Raw genomic sequence first — 15,579 nt, 5'->3', positions numbered from 1 at the left:
AAATGCGGATCATGCGATATGGCGAGCTGCCCCTGCGAGACCGGGCGAAATTCGATGCCAAGCTGCGCAGGGAATGAGACGCCAGAAACTGCAAGGAGAGTGTGTACACTCGTGTAGCTATAAACATGTGTATTGCTTAACTAGCAAGTATGTATGCATGTAGGTATAACGCAAGATTGTAACTATGAAGGCCCGTGAAGTCCGAGCATTACGTTCGCGGAGAGGTGATGAAACGTTTTGTTCTGCTCGTGCTCCCATCCAGGCTGTCTTTGGTCGGACATTAACAGGAAAACGTCGCCCAGGCAGTCGTACTCCGTTGCAAAGTCGGACCAAATGTCTTAAATATTCAATGCGTGTGCTATGCTGGTGAATCTTCGGGCATGTGTGATTCCTTCCTAACTCTGACAAGCCCAAGAGGTTTTCCCTACGGCGAAAGCAAGAAACTTCGGTTATCACTGGTTTCCTCAAGAAAGAGAACTGAAGCTAGCCGTATATGCGTAGCTTGCCCAGGAAAATGGTTTCGAGCTTTGACAGCACTAGTTTCCTGTGGCGAAAGCACAGCGCCTGTATCGAGGGATGACATGGTGTCTTGTCCACCATCCTGATGCATAGCCAAAGCCAGCACGTCAAAAATGATGTTTCTCTTCGGTCGGTCCATCTGCGGAACGCTGTGTAGTAGTCTTCTTCTGTAATCCACTTCGCACGGAAAGCATGAAACAGCAGCACGCAGGATGCGGCTTCCTGGAGGCTGAAAAAACTGGTCCCTAGTCCCATTCAGATTTTTTCAAAGGCCATTGCGAATGAAAACCTGCAAAAGGGTTCTCGTATGAAAGTTCGAAGAAACGGAACATAGAAGAAGCCACGCTGCTCCACCAGTCGCAGGCCATGTCTCTCGCCGATCTCCCGTAGTTCCTCAGGCTTAAGAAATTTATTCCAGTCATGCGTTCCCTATAGATCAGCAGAAACAAGAGCCACAGAAGCAGAGAGGGTCTAGAGCCCACCTGCCCAGCGCGGGGGAGGAACGCGGGTTTCTCGTGATGCTCTTCACTCGTTTTGCCGTTTTAAACTAGAGCAGTGCCATATTTCCAAAGAATTTTCTAAAGCTGCCTAGAGTTGGCTGTTCGAAAGAATGATTGGGGCATGGATCTAACATAAGAGTGCATGTACGTCGAAAGCCGTGCATGTCGTAAGCCCTTATCACTGTGTCGCTTTATGAAACAACACTCGCAGTACGAGCTAGCGATTTGCGGGATTCTTCGCGCACAGTTTCTTTCGGACTGAAAGAAACCGTCTGCTCACCTTCGGAATGAAACCACAGAGGTGCTCCGCCGCCACGACAGAGACGAGGTAATTCTCGGGCGTTCTGTTCAAAGTCGACAGTACAAACAGGCCTCCAGGAGCAAGGGCTTTCCGCGCCGCAGTCGCCATAACTGCCTCAACTCCTCGCAACCCTCCTTCCACGTGCTCCAGCATCTCGGAGCAGACGACGACGTCGAACAGGCTCTGAGGTGGGGTCGGGAAGGAATTGGACTGGGGTCCTCTGAACGAAATCAAGCATTCATCACACACAAATGCCTCGCCTAGCGGCCCAAGCAGTGGCGGATTCAACAGGAGCCGCGACTGGAAATCGTCCTCTTTGCGCCATTTGTGTCCTTGGAACGAAACTATATCTGTCCCCGACACAGCAGACTTTGGGACTGTGGAACATCTACGGCTGGATCTAGAGAAAGGCCCAAAAGCTTTTGTGCCGCTATCGCTTGCAGTTCAAGATAAGCTACTAAGGACACTTCCCGGTGCCTAGTCCGTGTCTAAGTAACGCAAAATGATTGCTGCCCCAAGTCGGCCTTGCTGAGAGGGTTAGTAGCCGCGTTCATACTGACGGCGATGCATGGAGCCGCGTCCATCCAGTGTGAAATTCGAGTCCATCTGTATTCACACAGTGCGAACTCGACCAGATCGGCCTCTCCTCGTAGCGCAGGTGAAATTGTGGTGCGCGTTTGCTTCGCAAGGCACCTTGCCCTACGTCGACTCCACCTCTTTTTGCAGAACGGGGATGAACAGCCTCGGGTCAATGCGAAACGTATTTGACAAAAGGCAACGAACGAAGAAGGAGCTGCCTATGTGTTCGTTACTCTCGAACTTTACACAAAGCCAAAGTCTAACGAGTAGTGTTTTGCTGTCCTCTCTCGCCATGCAGCAACGTACTCAGTGGCTTGCTGTATTCTGCCCGTGCAGAAGTCCTCGAGCGAATCGTGAATGAACCGTTGTCTGTCTCTGACAACCGGAGCGTACGGGCCTGGTAAGGCACACAGCACACGGGCAAAAACTACGGCCACATGGAAATGCGCGGTACTTCGGCACCCGCCTAGCGTTTCGCGCCCTTGAATCCAAGCCCCGTCACAGATCTTCAATTTACGCATATAAACTTCCGTTACTTCCTCGCCGAGTGGGAAGAAAACGTGGGAAACTTTGCACTGGAAAGCTCCAAACAGCGGCTATTCAGCCCCCGTTCGCTTCGACTGCTGTCTGCGCGCAGTTTTCGCGACGAGCCGAGCGCTGAGGCGTCGGTTTGCTTTTGACGCAAAGACATGGTTCCATATCCTGCGGCGGGAGCTCCGATGGCGAAGACAGGTGAACCACTGCCCGAGCTGAGGTTTCTGAATGGTCTCTCTAGGGTCATTTCCCCCGAATCCGCGATCTCACCGTTCAAACGCCGCGTTTCCGCAGCTCCGACAGCGTCTGCCGCCGCATCGATCCCCGTGACGAAGGCGCCGTCTCGAGCCATTGCCTCAGCCAAGATACCGCCGCCGCAGCCGATATCCAAGATTCTGACACCCTCCAGTACCCCTTGGCCCTCACGAGCTGGGGCCCCGTCCCTCTCGGGCTGCGCTCTTCCATCCGAAGAGCTGTGTGGTAAGTCCTCCCGTGGATGAAGAAAGGCCTGCCTGTTGTTCGTGTCGCGCGCTGTTGTTTCCTCGGAAGGTACAGTTTTTCCCGGGCTTTGCAGTCGACGCTGGCGCAGGATGTCCTGGAAGAGGCAAAGTCTCTGGAGATTGCTTTTAATGAAGCCCACTCGATGGGGATTGAAGTCATGCAGAGCTCCCAGAGAACCGTTATGATCCCACCACTCGCCACTCAGCTGGTTAAAGTGCCGAACTTCGTCGGTGTTTACAGTCGACATCGCCGAAGAGGCACGGTGGCTCTGGCCACCTGTAGACAGACCAGGGACCCAATCGTCTCGCGTTCCAGCTTCCCCATGAGACGGCGTTGTGTCAGTGTGTGCGCCCGACGTCCCCGGATGGCGCTCCACCTTTGGCCGTAGTCTAGCTGACACAGAGGAGTGACTTTCACTGCTGGATCCGCCACCAAGAGCTTCGAAGGGATCGCGTCTCTTCGTATCGACATGCGGGCAGTGAGGCTTGGATGGTGCTGTAGAAAAAAGACGTGCACCTGACGGTGGAGCTGAAGATGAAGGAGGGGCAACGCAGCCCGCGCATACTAAAACCGCCTTTTCACGCTGTTTTCTGGAGTTCCAGAAGATGTCACAGCACGCATAAGTTGACTGAGTGGAGACTCCCTGCAGTCCTTTGAGCAGGAAGCGGCTTTCGCGATCCTGGTGGAAAGAAGGGAAGGCGAGCCGTAGAAGCGGCCTACAGCAACCTGACGACGCTGAGGCGGGCTTCATGTCAAACCCCAAAGAAAATGGTCCGCCCCTTTGCCACAAGCAAAGTTTCGAGGATAACCGCCTCTTTCTTTCTTCGCGTTGAAAAAAAGGCGAACAACAGAGGCATGTCCGACACTGGGACTGGCTGGTGCCCGACATGACACCAGCGCGCAGCGAGGGTGCCGGCATCTGCAGCCGAAAGCTTTTCATGAAACTTATCGACAGGAAGGGAGGATGGGAAGAATCCCCGGGAAAAGAAGCACAGTCGACTTTCGATTAGCAGCTGTTTCGCGGCTGCTGCAGAAAAAAAAAACTCCGAACCAGTGAATCGTGGTACGGTGTGTGGTTCCTCCGCTGGAATACAAGATGCGCCGAACAAGACGTGAGGTCTTGCTGGTAAAGATATCGACAGGGATCGGAACACAGACGGCTCTCTCGACACGCTTCACCGCTCGGCAGCTGAAAAAACGGTCGGTGTGATCGTCACAGGGGATGTCAGGGACAGGCTGGCGCCTGCACAGACCAAACACAAAACGCTTGGCATCTGTTTGACTGGTGGTGGATCTTCCCTCATGGCCCGGTACCCATGCAACGAAAAATCAGCATAGCATTCAGGGGAAAAGCGAAAGCGAAATGTCGAGTGTCTTGGATACCTCCCGATTAACGAGTGTGCCAAGGAAACAGCTGTCTCCGCATGAAACTGTTACTTTCAACGAGGCTGACACCTTATTGTTGTCACAAAGTTCGATTATTCCAGTACCTTAGCAGATAGCAGTGGTTATTCGGCAAGGCAGGATACGCGGCAGGTTGTCGATTACAGCTTCCCCATCCGAGAATCGTCTCCTGTTTGTCGATCATCAGCGGGCTCAACGGCTCCGGGCGCATGGCACATCTTGTATAACCTGACGGTTGCATGCGCACGAACCTGGTTGTCTGTCTAGAGACGTTTCACGCTGAAGTCGGTTTCTCTTTGAAGTGACCGCCAGTAAGTCTTGGGCTTGTCAATTGCTCAAACAATTGTGCAATCTCGTACCAAATTTTGAGGAGGTTTAGCACGGTCAAACATGTAATGGGAGTAGAGCGCCGTTAGATGTGCAAGGGAGCCACCGCGCATTGGCGCAGCGCGGATGCAACTGTGACAGGCAGTTCGTCCTATCCGCAACTCGCAGGAGAAATTATTGGACTGACTGGCGCCACGATACGAGACACTTCGCTTCACAGGAGTGGATTGTTCACTTCACGATGACGCTGAGGCTACACAAGTGTGTACGTCTGTACAACGGTTCTCAGGCCGCGATTGCAGCCGCATGCGACTCTGTGTGGACACCTGGAAGTTTACGCTTCCACAGAAACTTAGAGATGACTGATGAGAGCCAACACGGAAGACTGAGTTGTCAGATCCGCGTCGTTGGGAAGTTTCGACTGGTGGAAAAAGGATGCCAACAGCTGTGAAGGATCAGGTCAGCAAACAAAGCGGATATCCTGTCAGTCAGACACGCCCGTGTAGCTTCCTTATGTCGCCGATGAAAGCACAATACAGCATTCGTCTCCTGACCACCGAATGATTGTGTAGATCACTCTCTTGCGGGTGAATTTTTCTGCCCCACATGAAATAAATTCGTCTGGAAACGCACCTCCGCGTGACGTGTCGGTAGAGAATGTTGCAGATGTGGACGTTGGTGTAGTGGGTGCGTCTGATTTGAGGCATTAATCGAGTTGTGCCTGTGGCATCAACGGCTAATACAAAGCTACACGCGTGTGACCCTGTGCTCAGGCTTGTTTCTTGCAAACTAGTCAGAGTAGTACACCTTTATACCTGCAACGTCATGCATTCACCCATAACTGCCTCGTGAGCTCAGCCGAGCAGCCGGGTTCCTGTGATTGCTGGTCCCTAACCGTACCTAGGAGCATTGCCACTACAAAATAGCCTGCTCGTGTAAAATGTCCTGGCCGTACATTGCGTAGAGCAAAAACAGGGGAAATCCCGCTCCCAAATAGGTTAGTCTCACGAAGATGGCAGCAGTTAGCAAGAAGAACTGTTAGATAGGAAGCGAGGCTGCACGTAACAACCGCACGTAACAACCAGCCTAAGTCTTCGCGTGAAAACCTCAGACTCCCGCAACAGTACGCTTTCACTTAGGGTGTTTCCAAAAAATATTTATAGCATTGGTAGCCTGTTTCAAGAGGCAGGAGCAGTCTGTGACATGTTGACGTCATACCAAAGAAAGCTTCAGAGTCTTCAAATGACGAGCATGATCGTAGAGTTTTAATCGAATTTATGCATACCTCAAACGCCCCAAGAATAACTGAATAGCTCGTCTCTCAATTTCTTGAGACGGGAGGGTCTCCTTTGTGAAGGGATGAAGTCTGCGCCGACAGCAATGTCAAGTTGGCGCCTGCTCGCTCTCTGTCCGCAGGCGCCACACAGAATCGTTCCCGTTCCTAGTGTCACTCACCTGCAAGGGGACTGAAGTCCGATGCGTACGACAACTGAAACTACGATTCTTTCAAACGCAGCTTCGAATCAAGTTCTCACCGTGGGGTCCCGTGTTGCCACAACCCCGTCGGTAAGTCTGCAGTGTTTCTGCTTTGCAAAGTGCCGGACGCCAGCGAAGGTGCAGCTGTTCACGTGGATTGACCAAAGACGTCACATTCTCTAATTAGATACTGTGTCAATGGAGTCGACGAAGAACACGGTAGATAATAATTCTGGATTTGTATCACTTCCCCGATGTCGTCTAGTCGCTGCCTTGCTACTGAACAAACTTCATATAGAGTGGTAAGCACTGTTCGATGAATTATGTGCACTGGGCTAAAAGTGTTGGATGTCAAGATCCTACCGGTTTTCATGTCTGCTTGGAAGCTGTGGTCATTAGCACTGTTAGTCTAGTATAAGCATAGCACCAATCCGGTAGTAAGATATAAGATAGTAGCTTGTCTACCATGTAAGATGTAAGTCGCTTGTGGAATAGCACTACCTATAATAATCAAGATCATCTGGGGACACTGTGTTTTTTATTTACTGGGTAAACAGTTGGACAGTAGGTAAACAGCGCAACAAGGTTCGCACCAAGGGGAACCTGGGTGTAGGGAAGAGAAGCAAAAGAACAGTTTTTATTCGGTCAAACGTTGTCGACTCTGATGACTTTCAGCCGGCAATATGGCACTCCTTGCACGGAACACCGCCCACAGGTTAGTGTTACTCGAGTTCGCCCGCGAAGTGAAATGTCAGGCCGGCTTTAGCGCAGCTCCATCTAGGGTTGGTGTGCGAAGTCCGGGGTTGCCTTTTCACTTTCAGCTGTGCCCACCGTCTCGGAGGCTTTACTTGGCCGCCATCGCTGGCTGAGGATGGGACTGGAACTGTTCGGTTGGTCGGCGGACTGAGAGTGTTGGTATCCTCGGACGGTTCATTATGGGCGCACCGCTACAGACTTGTCCGGAGGCTTGTCAGTCGAATTTTGTCTGTTTGTAAACTTGTTTGAATGGATTTTTTCCAACTGTGCTATCCCCGTACGTTTTGTTTCATTGTTGGGAGTCGTCAGTGGCTTCGGGCTCATGAAACAGTGCCCTGGTGTCCGACAAGAACTGGGCACTCCAAAAAGCCACCACTTTCGAATTTGTTGATTCCAGAAATCAGTATCGTTTCAAATCTTTGTCAATTTGCGTGTCAGTTTCTCACTGATTGACTCAGCTGTTCTCTAGTCTGCGTAGAGGTTTTTGCTGTAGCATATAACAGCACGCAAAAACGCCTCGCACGCTGTACTTGCTTGGAAATCGTATATGCACGGTCTTGTTAGACCGGGAAACGTCCTCATTAACATCTTCTTTTGCATGATTGGTCGCTCAAATGGAAGCTGTGACGACGAAAATGCACTGGGAGACAGTTACATACACTTGGGAGGTGAAAGATTTTCTCGACCTTCGAGAAATGGCCCAAAATGAACGTAAGAGTGCGGGAGCTTAGCAACCGCAGGTGGCGCAATGAGGGATCGACCAAAACCCAGAAGGACAATGGCGATCACACGTGTGCGTGTGTGTTGTTTCTAGTGACTGATGGATGCACCCGACTGGAGAGCACCACATTCCACGACTTCGCACTCTGGCTGTTTCCAAACGGACAGAAACAACACAGCTCTGTTAACAGCATTGATATCTCTCTTATGTATCGCGGTTCTAAGGATTTCGTCGTCGCAAAGTGGTCTGCTTGCTTCCTAGATGAGGAAGACCAGCCAGGTAATCCGCATAAACACGAGTTTTGCTTCACCCACGCTGGGGAATCACGTTTGTTGTTTGTTGCGCTCCTCATACACATCGGCAGCCGGTTGTGTGTATATCCAACATGTTTTTCTCAGTTCCACGAACGCGCCTCGGCGATCCGTTGAAGAAATATTTCCGGGGAGGAGACGGCCGCAGGTTTTCGTACTCCCCAAGCGACGCTAGTATACAAAAATGGCTGGTCGAGGGTGCTCTTCGAGTGAAATGCGAGGTCCAAATAGCGATGGAACTCACGTCATGTAAGCCTAAGTGGCTTTGATCGCGGGGCAACTGATCACCAAATCTCGATCGCTGACAGTTCCGCCTGTCCTTTTTGGTGTCTTCCCAGCAAGACCGCTGAGAGGCAGCGGCAAGGCGACAGATAATTCATTTAAACAAGACATCGTCAAGTATTGCGAGAGGGATGAGACCCGTGATGTTTCCGTAGTCTGCGGGAAAGAAATCTATAGAGCCTCTCGCTTCATGCTTGCCGCCCGTTCAGAGGTAAACGCTGCAGCATCTTGTGGAGAGGAAAGGCGTCGCGCTGGGATAACTTTCCTTGATCTCAAATCCCACACCTCTTGTCAATTTTGCGGCGCATTTGAACCTGCTCAGGTGCTCCAGGCAATGCTGGAAGGTAAATTCAAGGAGGCTTCTGAATCAGAAATCAACTTCGAAGAGTTCTCTCCACATATCGCCAAGCAAATCTTGGATTTTATCCACTATGATCGCTGTTCGCTGCTGGACGGGTCACCGAAGGCAGGCAAGGATGGCGACAAAAGAAAAAAAATCCAAGATATTTTGCAACTATTCGCTGCCGCCGACAAGTACGATATAAAGGTACGCACCCCGCCAATCGGGCATTACCTTTTTCGTGCGCCCGAGGGTGTGCGCCTCGATGAGAATAACTGTCGTGGTTGTACCTGGCAGCGTTTGTGGTTTCTTACGCAGGGCCTGGGCGACCTATGCCAGGACGCTTTGATTCAAAACATGGATCATTACACCATCGCCGATATCATGGTTTTTGCTGAACAGATCAGTTCGCAGAAGCTGCTACAGGCCGGTATGTTCTTCCAGTACAAATTTTTGTCTCGTCAGACTAGCCCCGCCATTCACGCCATTCGGTATTGTCCGTAAATGCTTGTCGCAGGCCAAACCTACTTGAAACATACAAATGCGTGGACGCTCTGGCAAGCTCTACGTGGCTCTGCTTCAACCGCTCCGGTGTCTGTCTCTACTAACTTCCGTCTAATGGAAGCACCAACAAAGGAAGTGAAGCAAGTGTGAATTTTCCTTTGTGAAATGATTTGCAAGATGTTTTGCAGTGACATTGAATTCGTATGAAACCCGAAATGACAGTGGCCATATCGAAAGGAGGCTCGATTCCATTTCCGTAGTGTGCAAGCCATCGAGGACGTGCAAATATGCGCTGTACAAATTCCATAGTATGGCTCAACTTCCACTAAGTCTACACGGTACTTGTATACTGTTGTGAACGGTGAAGGAGACCAATCGTTTCAATGACATACCAAAGCAGTTTCACTGAAACACGCTAAGTCTGTCGGACGTGCCAGAGTCAGTAGGATATGCATTCCATGCTTTCTCATCCAGCACGAAGATGTAGAAGCTGAGCAACCCTGAGAGGGCAACACAGAGACCCCAGTATGCCCGCATCCCTACCGGAAGCTCCGAGTAAAATTAAATTCCTCCACCAAAACTAGCATTACTCGTACCGTAGTATGCGTACACAGGCAGGCCGACAAACTGAGAAAGACCTGCGACAGCGAAGAAGAGCGCGCTGTTCAAGCCCAAGGTGGAACCAACTTCTGATGTTTCAACCCGTTTCGTCATCTGCGATGTAGCGCAGATATATCTGGGGAGGAAAGTGCCAGCCTCAGAAGGTAACCGGTGGTGCATAGGCCTTACAGTACTGCTCCAGCACACACTGATGAGCACAGGATGCATAAAGAACTTGAGGACCCTACTCGAATGCCAGTAGGACTTACGCGGGGCGAGAAGGAAAAGAAGGATCATAAATAGCGAGCTCGGTCCCACTCCCAAAAGCCTGAGTGATGCAGGTTTTGTTATATTTCGTCATTATTAAAGCGGAAGAACAGACGAACAGTAAGTAGCCAACGAAAGCAACGGGAACCGAGTACCTCTCGCATGCGACATCACCTGATGATCACAAGGCATAGTTATTGTGTCGTGCCCGTATTCGGTCTATTGTTGTTTACCAAATTGTGATGCAAGTGCTGGCGCTAAAAGACCTGAATCAATGGACGACCTCGCTGGGACGGTGAAAATAATCAAAACACCGGAGCTGCCGTACCCTCAGCCGCTGGGAGTGTACCTCGGGTGACTTAATAAGATTGACAAGTCAGAAAAACACCTTACCAAACGTGATCATGCCGGTCATCGTGACCAAGTAGTTCGTCTGAGTTGGCTGTAATAGAACAACCATTTACCAGCTGCTAAGTCGGAAGAAGTTAATTCTTCTTTACTGTGAGTCCTACAATTCTCTTCTCTGTAATGTCGTCTCGCTACGCATAATGGGATCGTAATGCTCACCGAACTGGTCGACAGCGACAGCCGTGAATGCGAATCGTGTCATAAGAATGCTGTTTATCCGGGTGATATATTACATCAGCTCATATTGATAATGCTATGGCTCTTACGGCATCAATCCAATAAGCAGCAATACACATATCGATCCCGTTCGCTCAACAATTTCCGTCAACCTGTTCCACTCCACTTTCAGCATTTGAAGACTATCTGCAGTCGAGATGATAGACAGGAGCAGTTTAGGGGAACAAGTCAAACCCACCAGAACAGTCTGGCAGCCTTTCCCGCGGATGCAACTCGTGGAAACGGTCTGCAAGGGCATATTCTGTGGTATAATTCGTACCATATCTGCCTGTGATCGTCCTACCCAGGGCGAAGGCAAAGCAACATCCGCAGATCTGGATTACTCCGGACACCAGCAACGTCGCACGGGCCCCGAGAAAGCTGCTGACGAGTGCACCGATGATACCTCCGAGGACCATGCCGCCGCCGTACGAAAGATTCAAATACGCAATGGACGGAGTTCTGCGCTTTTCATCCGTTTCAAGGCACACCAGCAACGCAGCCGCCTGGAACCCATGCATGAAAACTGCAGGGACCTGGCTTATGATAAGTATAATCATATTGCTGGCAACTGCCATCTGCCCGGAGCACGCTCGTTTGGTCAGGTGTATGCGACTGCACTTAAGCTGCGATGCTCACCAAAATATACACAGAGGCAGAGGACCCCAACGCCAAAACGAAGCTGCCCCAGAGAGCTGTTTTGACGCTAAAAAAGAAGCCGACAGTCTAAAATAACTCACGCGTTCCTTGGGCCTATGAAATCGGCAAGACGTCCGAAAACAAGCGCGCCCAAAAGCTGAAAAAATGAGAATGCACCTAAAACCAACAACGTCGCTTCAGACTCGTGCAGCCGTTTCTGGCCTAGCTTGCCTAGGACAAAGCCATTAACCTGTAGGAGGGCAGTGATGTGCAGCTAACAAATTTGTATTTACTGACTCTCTGTACCTGGACTGGTTCATTAAGCTCCATGATTACATAGGGCAGAAGAGCAATCTGTAGAAAAAAGACACGCATGTTCCCCGCTCTGTTTCGAAACGAATAACGTACGCACCTGAATGGTGTAGCCAATCGCGTAAATAGTTAGCAGACCATGGCCGATCCCAATGGGGGTTTTCACGAAGTTTGTCCCCCATGTGCTCAGCTCAGAAATTCTGGTGAACATGGTGCCCTCCATCTCTTTACCATCTGCCATTTTCGGCAGCATAATCCACGATCTACAACAACTCTAACCAGCCAAAAAATGTATAAGGACCGCATTGCCGGCCCTAGGGTCTTCCCTGTTCAACCGGCAGGTGTACATACGCCTACGCGTGGCTACTGCCAAACTGGAGACCGGCCTAGCAAAAACCCTTCGGTGGAAAAGGACTTGAAAATTTCTCGGGTGCTTCTAAACTCCGTTCGCTTCCCCCTTGCTGGAGAGTTCATCGTAACGGCATGGCTTCGGACACCGTAGCGGATATTCCAAAACGCCCGGAAAGGCGTCATCAACAGCAGTCATCGTGTATGAGAGGATCTCTTCGGCAGTCCACGCACGGGATTTGTCCCTCATCAAGTGATCTGCAGAACATCAAGTTACAGCCTTGAGAATATTTTCTCCTAGGAAATGCAAGCTGCGTATACCCCCCAACACAGCTGCACGTTCTTTCAGCACGGTGATTGCGTGGCTACGATGTTTTGCCGAAGTGCACAAGCGGTCGTCAGCAGCAACTGCGGCAAAACTCGCATCAATACCGGCTATTCTGCGCCATGTTTCACTCCGGTGCCTTGCGGTACTCACCACTCCGGTGCCTTGCGGTACTCACAGTGGCCAACGGAATATCTATCGGCACCGTATCAGAATTGCTTTGGTCTGAACATACCTAAAGTAAACCTGAAAAGTCTGTGACCAGGCATTCCATTAAGCACGCCAAGAACTGGCTTCAGCAAAGCAAAAAGGCTATAACCTCCGTCCTCCGCGAATGGCTTTAGGTAATCCCCGTACGCCTGAGAAAGAAACCGCACGCAAGGGGCAGTGTATCCGCCTCCTGGGGCAGTTCGGCTCATCCGGAGGGGACTGTCTACATTTCGAGTATTTACAAGAGGTTTTGACCAGCATTAAGAGGACGCTTACTTCCAGAACCGTCCGGCGACTGTGCGAGCTTGGTGGATTGGCACTTGCACCTGCAAAACAGCCTCGGCACAACGAACAGAACAGCAGGTCTTAGCCAAAGTCGCAGTTACACAACAGCCAGCTTAACACATTACAGAGAAAGTTCGGCTTTACCGTAAAAGTCGGTGTCGACGCTTCCCAGGATGCACGGGTCGTTGCTTGCCGCACGTCCGAGCATCACCCCTCTGAGTGGCTGCACTGTTTTGTCTCTGGTTATTCGACGAAGGAGCGCGTCCATCTCTGTCGTGCCATCAGTCCATTTTCCCGCCGCCAGGTCGATAGCTTCCTGTATTGATGTAACACCGCCGTTCAGAGTGAAGTCCAGATCCGGAAACTGGTCGCACAGGTTATACACCCTGTATGAATCACAAGCACCACAATTGTGTTTTCAAGGACTGATTTACAATCGGAGTAGAGTGTATATGCCTGTGGCCGCCAGATTAGGGAGAGAGCATGTCCAGGAACCGCGCCAAGCCTACCGCCAAGGCCTTACCTCCCGTAGAGAAGTGGAGGGACCGAGCGGTTTCTCTTCGGGTCGACTCCCTGGTGAGTATAAATACCAGCAAATGGAAAAGATTCAGTGTCGCAGTTCCTCTCAAAACTACCAGTCATGCGCCTTTACGGCTGTAAAATATGAAATATTCCACAGCGTCGGACGCCTTCTGCTCTCCCGGGTGGATACCAGTCGCCGTTCGACCAGTAGCAGGGCTCATGCCCGCTGAATCTGCTTCAGTTCCGTGCAATAAACTGAGTGAGGACCTTGTAGTTGGTGTGCGCTCGATTGAATATGAACGTACTTTCAGCCACGCCTTTCGCGCATGTATGATGAAATGCCGGCACCCTCCAGCCGCAACTGTCTGCAGGTAACGGTCAATTCATCAATAGTGCTTGTTCTTGAAAAAGGCACGCCTGAGAACAATGGAGCTTTGGAGCCTTTGATTATCTTCGATATTCTCATAAGGATGATCGACACTACATTCCAAGGAGAAAATTTGACGACTCGAACTGATCCCACACAAAGCGGACCGTGGCAAGCATCCGACAGTCATTCACACACCCAACAGTCATTCACACACCCAACAGTCAGGGCAAACGGTCGGGACCATCCTGAAAACCACAGCCTTACGTTGCATGCTTGAGTCTTGTAGTTCTCACCTGGACGAAATTTCTTAGAACATCAAAAGAGTCGTAGTAGTCGTAGCCTATACGCGTCTTTACTGTAACAGGAATCTGCACTTGGCGTCCTATTTCGTGCACAATATCTCGCACGAGTTCAGGAGTCTTCATCAAGGCAGCGCCGAAGCAACCTATAAAAACCATAATTAGTATGGCTTCTGGGACTTTAAAATATCTGGCAATGAAAGTGATGAAAAACTCTGGCTCATAACAGGTGGTGCGACTGCTCGAAACTCACCTTGAGAAACAACCCGATTGCTCGGGCAACCGACATTCAAGTTTATTTCGTCAAAGCCTAGCCTCTCAATATACTTTCCAGCTTCCGCAAGCGTTTTCGGATCTGAACCTCCTGGCGAAAACAGGAAAAACACGTTGCTCCCAGCGCGTGTCCAGCCGCTATCTTTGTCGCTCCAACATACTGTGGGGTGGAAACAGCGTACCTAGTTGACAAACGATGGGATGCTCGATGTCCTCTAGACCTGAACCAAACGCAAACACCCAATAAAAAACCCCTGGGTGGGTAGCAAGCACCTAGGGGAAATTTATTCGTTGTCCTAGTCAGAGCAATGAGGAAGAATCGTCTGAAAATCTCACGGAGATTCTGTTGAAGTCTGTCCATATTGTTCAAGATTGCGCCGTCGGTGACCATTTCAGTCCATAGCTGTGCCTCTCTTGTCAAGCAGCGCATGAAATTTCTGAACGGAGTACGCAAACACCAAGACATTCGTGTTTCAATTGCCTGTCGGCCACGAGCGGGCTGGACGACTCTCAACGGGCAATCAGTCCCCGGTGCGTTTGGCTCACATAAAGACAAGACCGCAGACGGCAACAGAGAGGCCAGGAAGGTTAGTGGACACAATATATGTACCATATCGTACCTGAAGTGAGTATTCGTAACCGCAAGCATCGGCGCAACCGAGAGAATCGGCCCGCCTGGCCCCCCCGAATCAACGGTTGCTGCCATTTCTACAGCGACCGATTCGAGTTTTGTCCTGCCAGACAGTTACGCCTCTATAGGGGGGCGCGGCGTACGCACACGAGCCTGCTTGGAAAACAGTATCCTCCTCATCTACCTTACCAAATAATTTGAAAAGAAACTCTGAAATTCCTGGCTGAAACAATACTAGGGGAACCAATAACAACTAACTTTGTCGGGTGTCCAGCACTGCGTAAAATGGCCCATGCATGCGGAAGCCGGCAACAAGTGGGGTGTCGAATCGCCGCACAGTCCTCATTTCTATCGCAGAATATATATTCACAAACCCCCCAGCAACCAAATTTTTCGAATATTTTCACCTCGAGCGCAACGCTGAGTTCTAACATAGCTCTCCTGGACCCGGGTACAACCACATGTCCGAATTGTTTCTTCCTTGTCGGATGTCCAGCCACCTTTACGACGCTAGTAGTCAGCCCGCGTTGAGAGACACAACTGTCAGCGGTGAAGGCGACTGTGTCTATGTCCTCACTCAGGCAAGGACAGTACCAGCAATGGCCGGAAGTTCTGGGTGTCGTCGATGCTGCAGTTGTAGGTACAAGTAGCGTCATCATGTGTAGATTGTTACGGGTGTTTCCATGTTGCTATGAAGGAAAGGTACCTATGCATGTGATTACGATCTATCCTACAATCACCTCTGCATTTGGCAGTACGCTCGGCAAGTTCCTTTGAACAGCCCGCTCCTGTACAGCCCCTTGTGTCAGGGACCCGCTA

General features: G+C 50.6%; 3 protein-coding genes across 3 annotated transcripts; 1 reads left to right on the top strand and 2 right to left on the bottom strand.

Moving 5' to 3' along the window:
* Nucleotides 1-1,236: 1,236 nt before the first annotated feature.
* On the bottom strand, nt 1,237-3,181 carry NCLIV_039200 (hypothetical protein; the record flags this gene model as incomplete). The annotated part of the gene is made up of 3 exons (XM_003880829.1): nt 1,237-1,540; nt 2,206-2,296; nt 2,704-3,181. 3 exons carry the CDS (start codon nt 3,179-3,181, stop codon nt 1,237-1,239), a joined length of 873 nt encoding a protein of 290 aa, XP_003880878.1.
* A 4,411-nt stretch (nt 3,182-7,592) lies between these two features.
* NCLIV_039190 (putative BTB/POZ domain-containing protein) lies at nt 7,593-9,055 on the top strand (the record flags this gene model as incomplete). The annotated part of the gene is made up of 6 exons (XM_003880828.1): nt 7,593-7,608; nt 7,712-7,897; nt 8,017-8,178; nt 8,268-8,422; nt 8,534-8,758; nt 8,870-9,055. The coding sequence occupies 6 exons, from the start codon at nt 7,593-7,595 to the stop codon at nt 9,053-9,055; spliced, it is 930 nt and encodes a 309-aa protein (XP_003880877.1).
* A 1,667-nt stretch (nt 9,056-10,722) lies between these two features.
* On the bottom strand, nt 10,723-14,835 carry NCLIV_039180 (hypothetical protein; the record flags this gene model as incomplete). Its single annotated transcript, XM_003880827.1, has 11 exons — nt 10,723-11,172; nt 11,492-11,539; nt 11,598-11,731; nt 12,406-12,529; nt 12,657-12,706; nt 12,810-13,051; nt 13,189-13,238; nt 13,851-14,002; nt 14,312-14,350; nt 14,466-14,566; nt 14,750-14,835. The coding sequence occupies 11 exons, from the start codon at nt 14,833-14,835 to the stop codon at nt 10,723-10,725; spliced, it is 1,476 nt and encodes a 491-aa protein (XP_003880876.1).
* Nucleotides 14,836-15,579: the final 744 nt, after the last annotated feature.

The sequence above is a fragment of the Neospora caninum genome, chromosome IX (genome assembly GCF_000208865.1).
Source record: "Neospora caninum Liverpool complete genome, chromosome IX".
Classification (NCBI taxonomy): Eukaryota; Apicomplexa; class Conoidasida; order Eucoccidiorida; family Sarcocystidae; genus Neospora; species Neospora caninum.
This window is presented reverse-complemented; position numbering and strand designations above follow the sequence as displayed.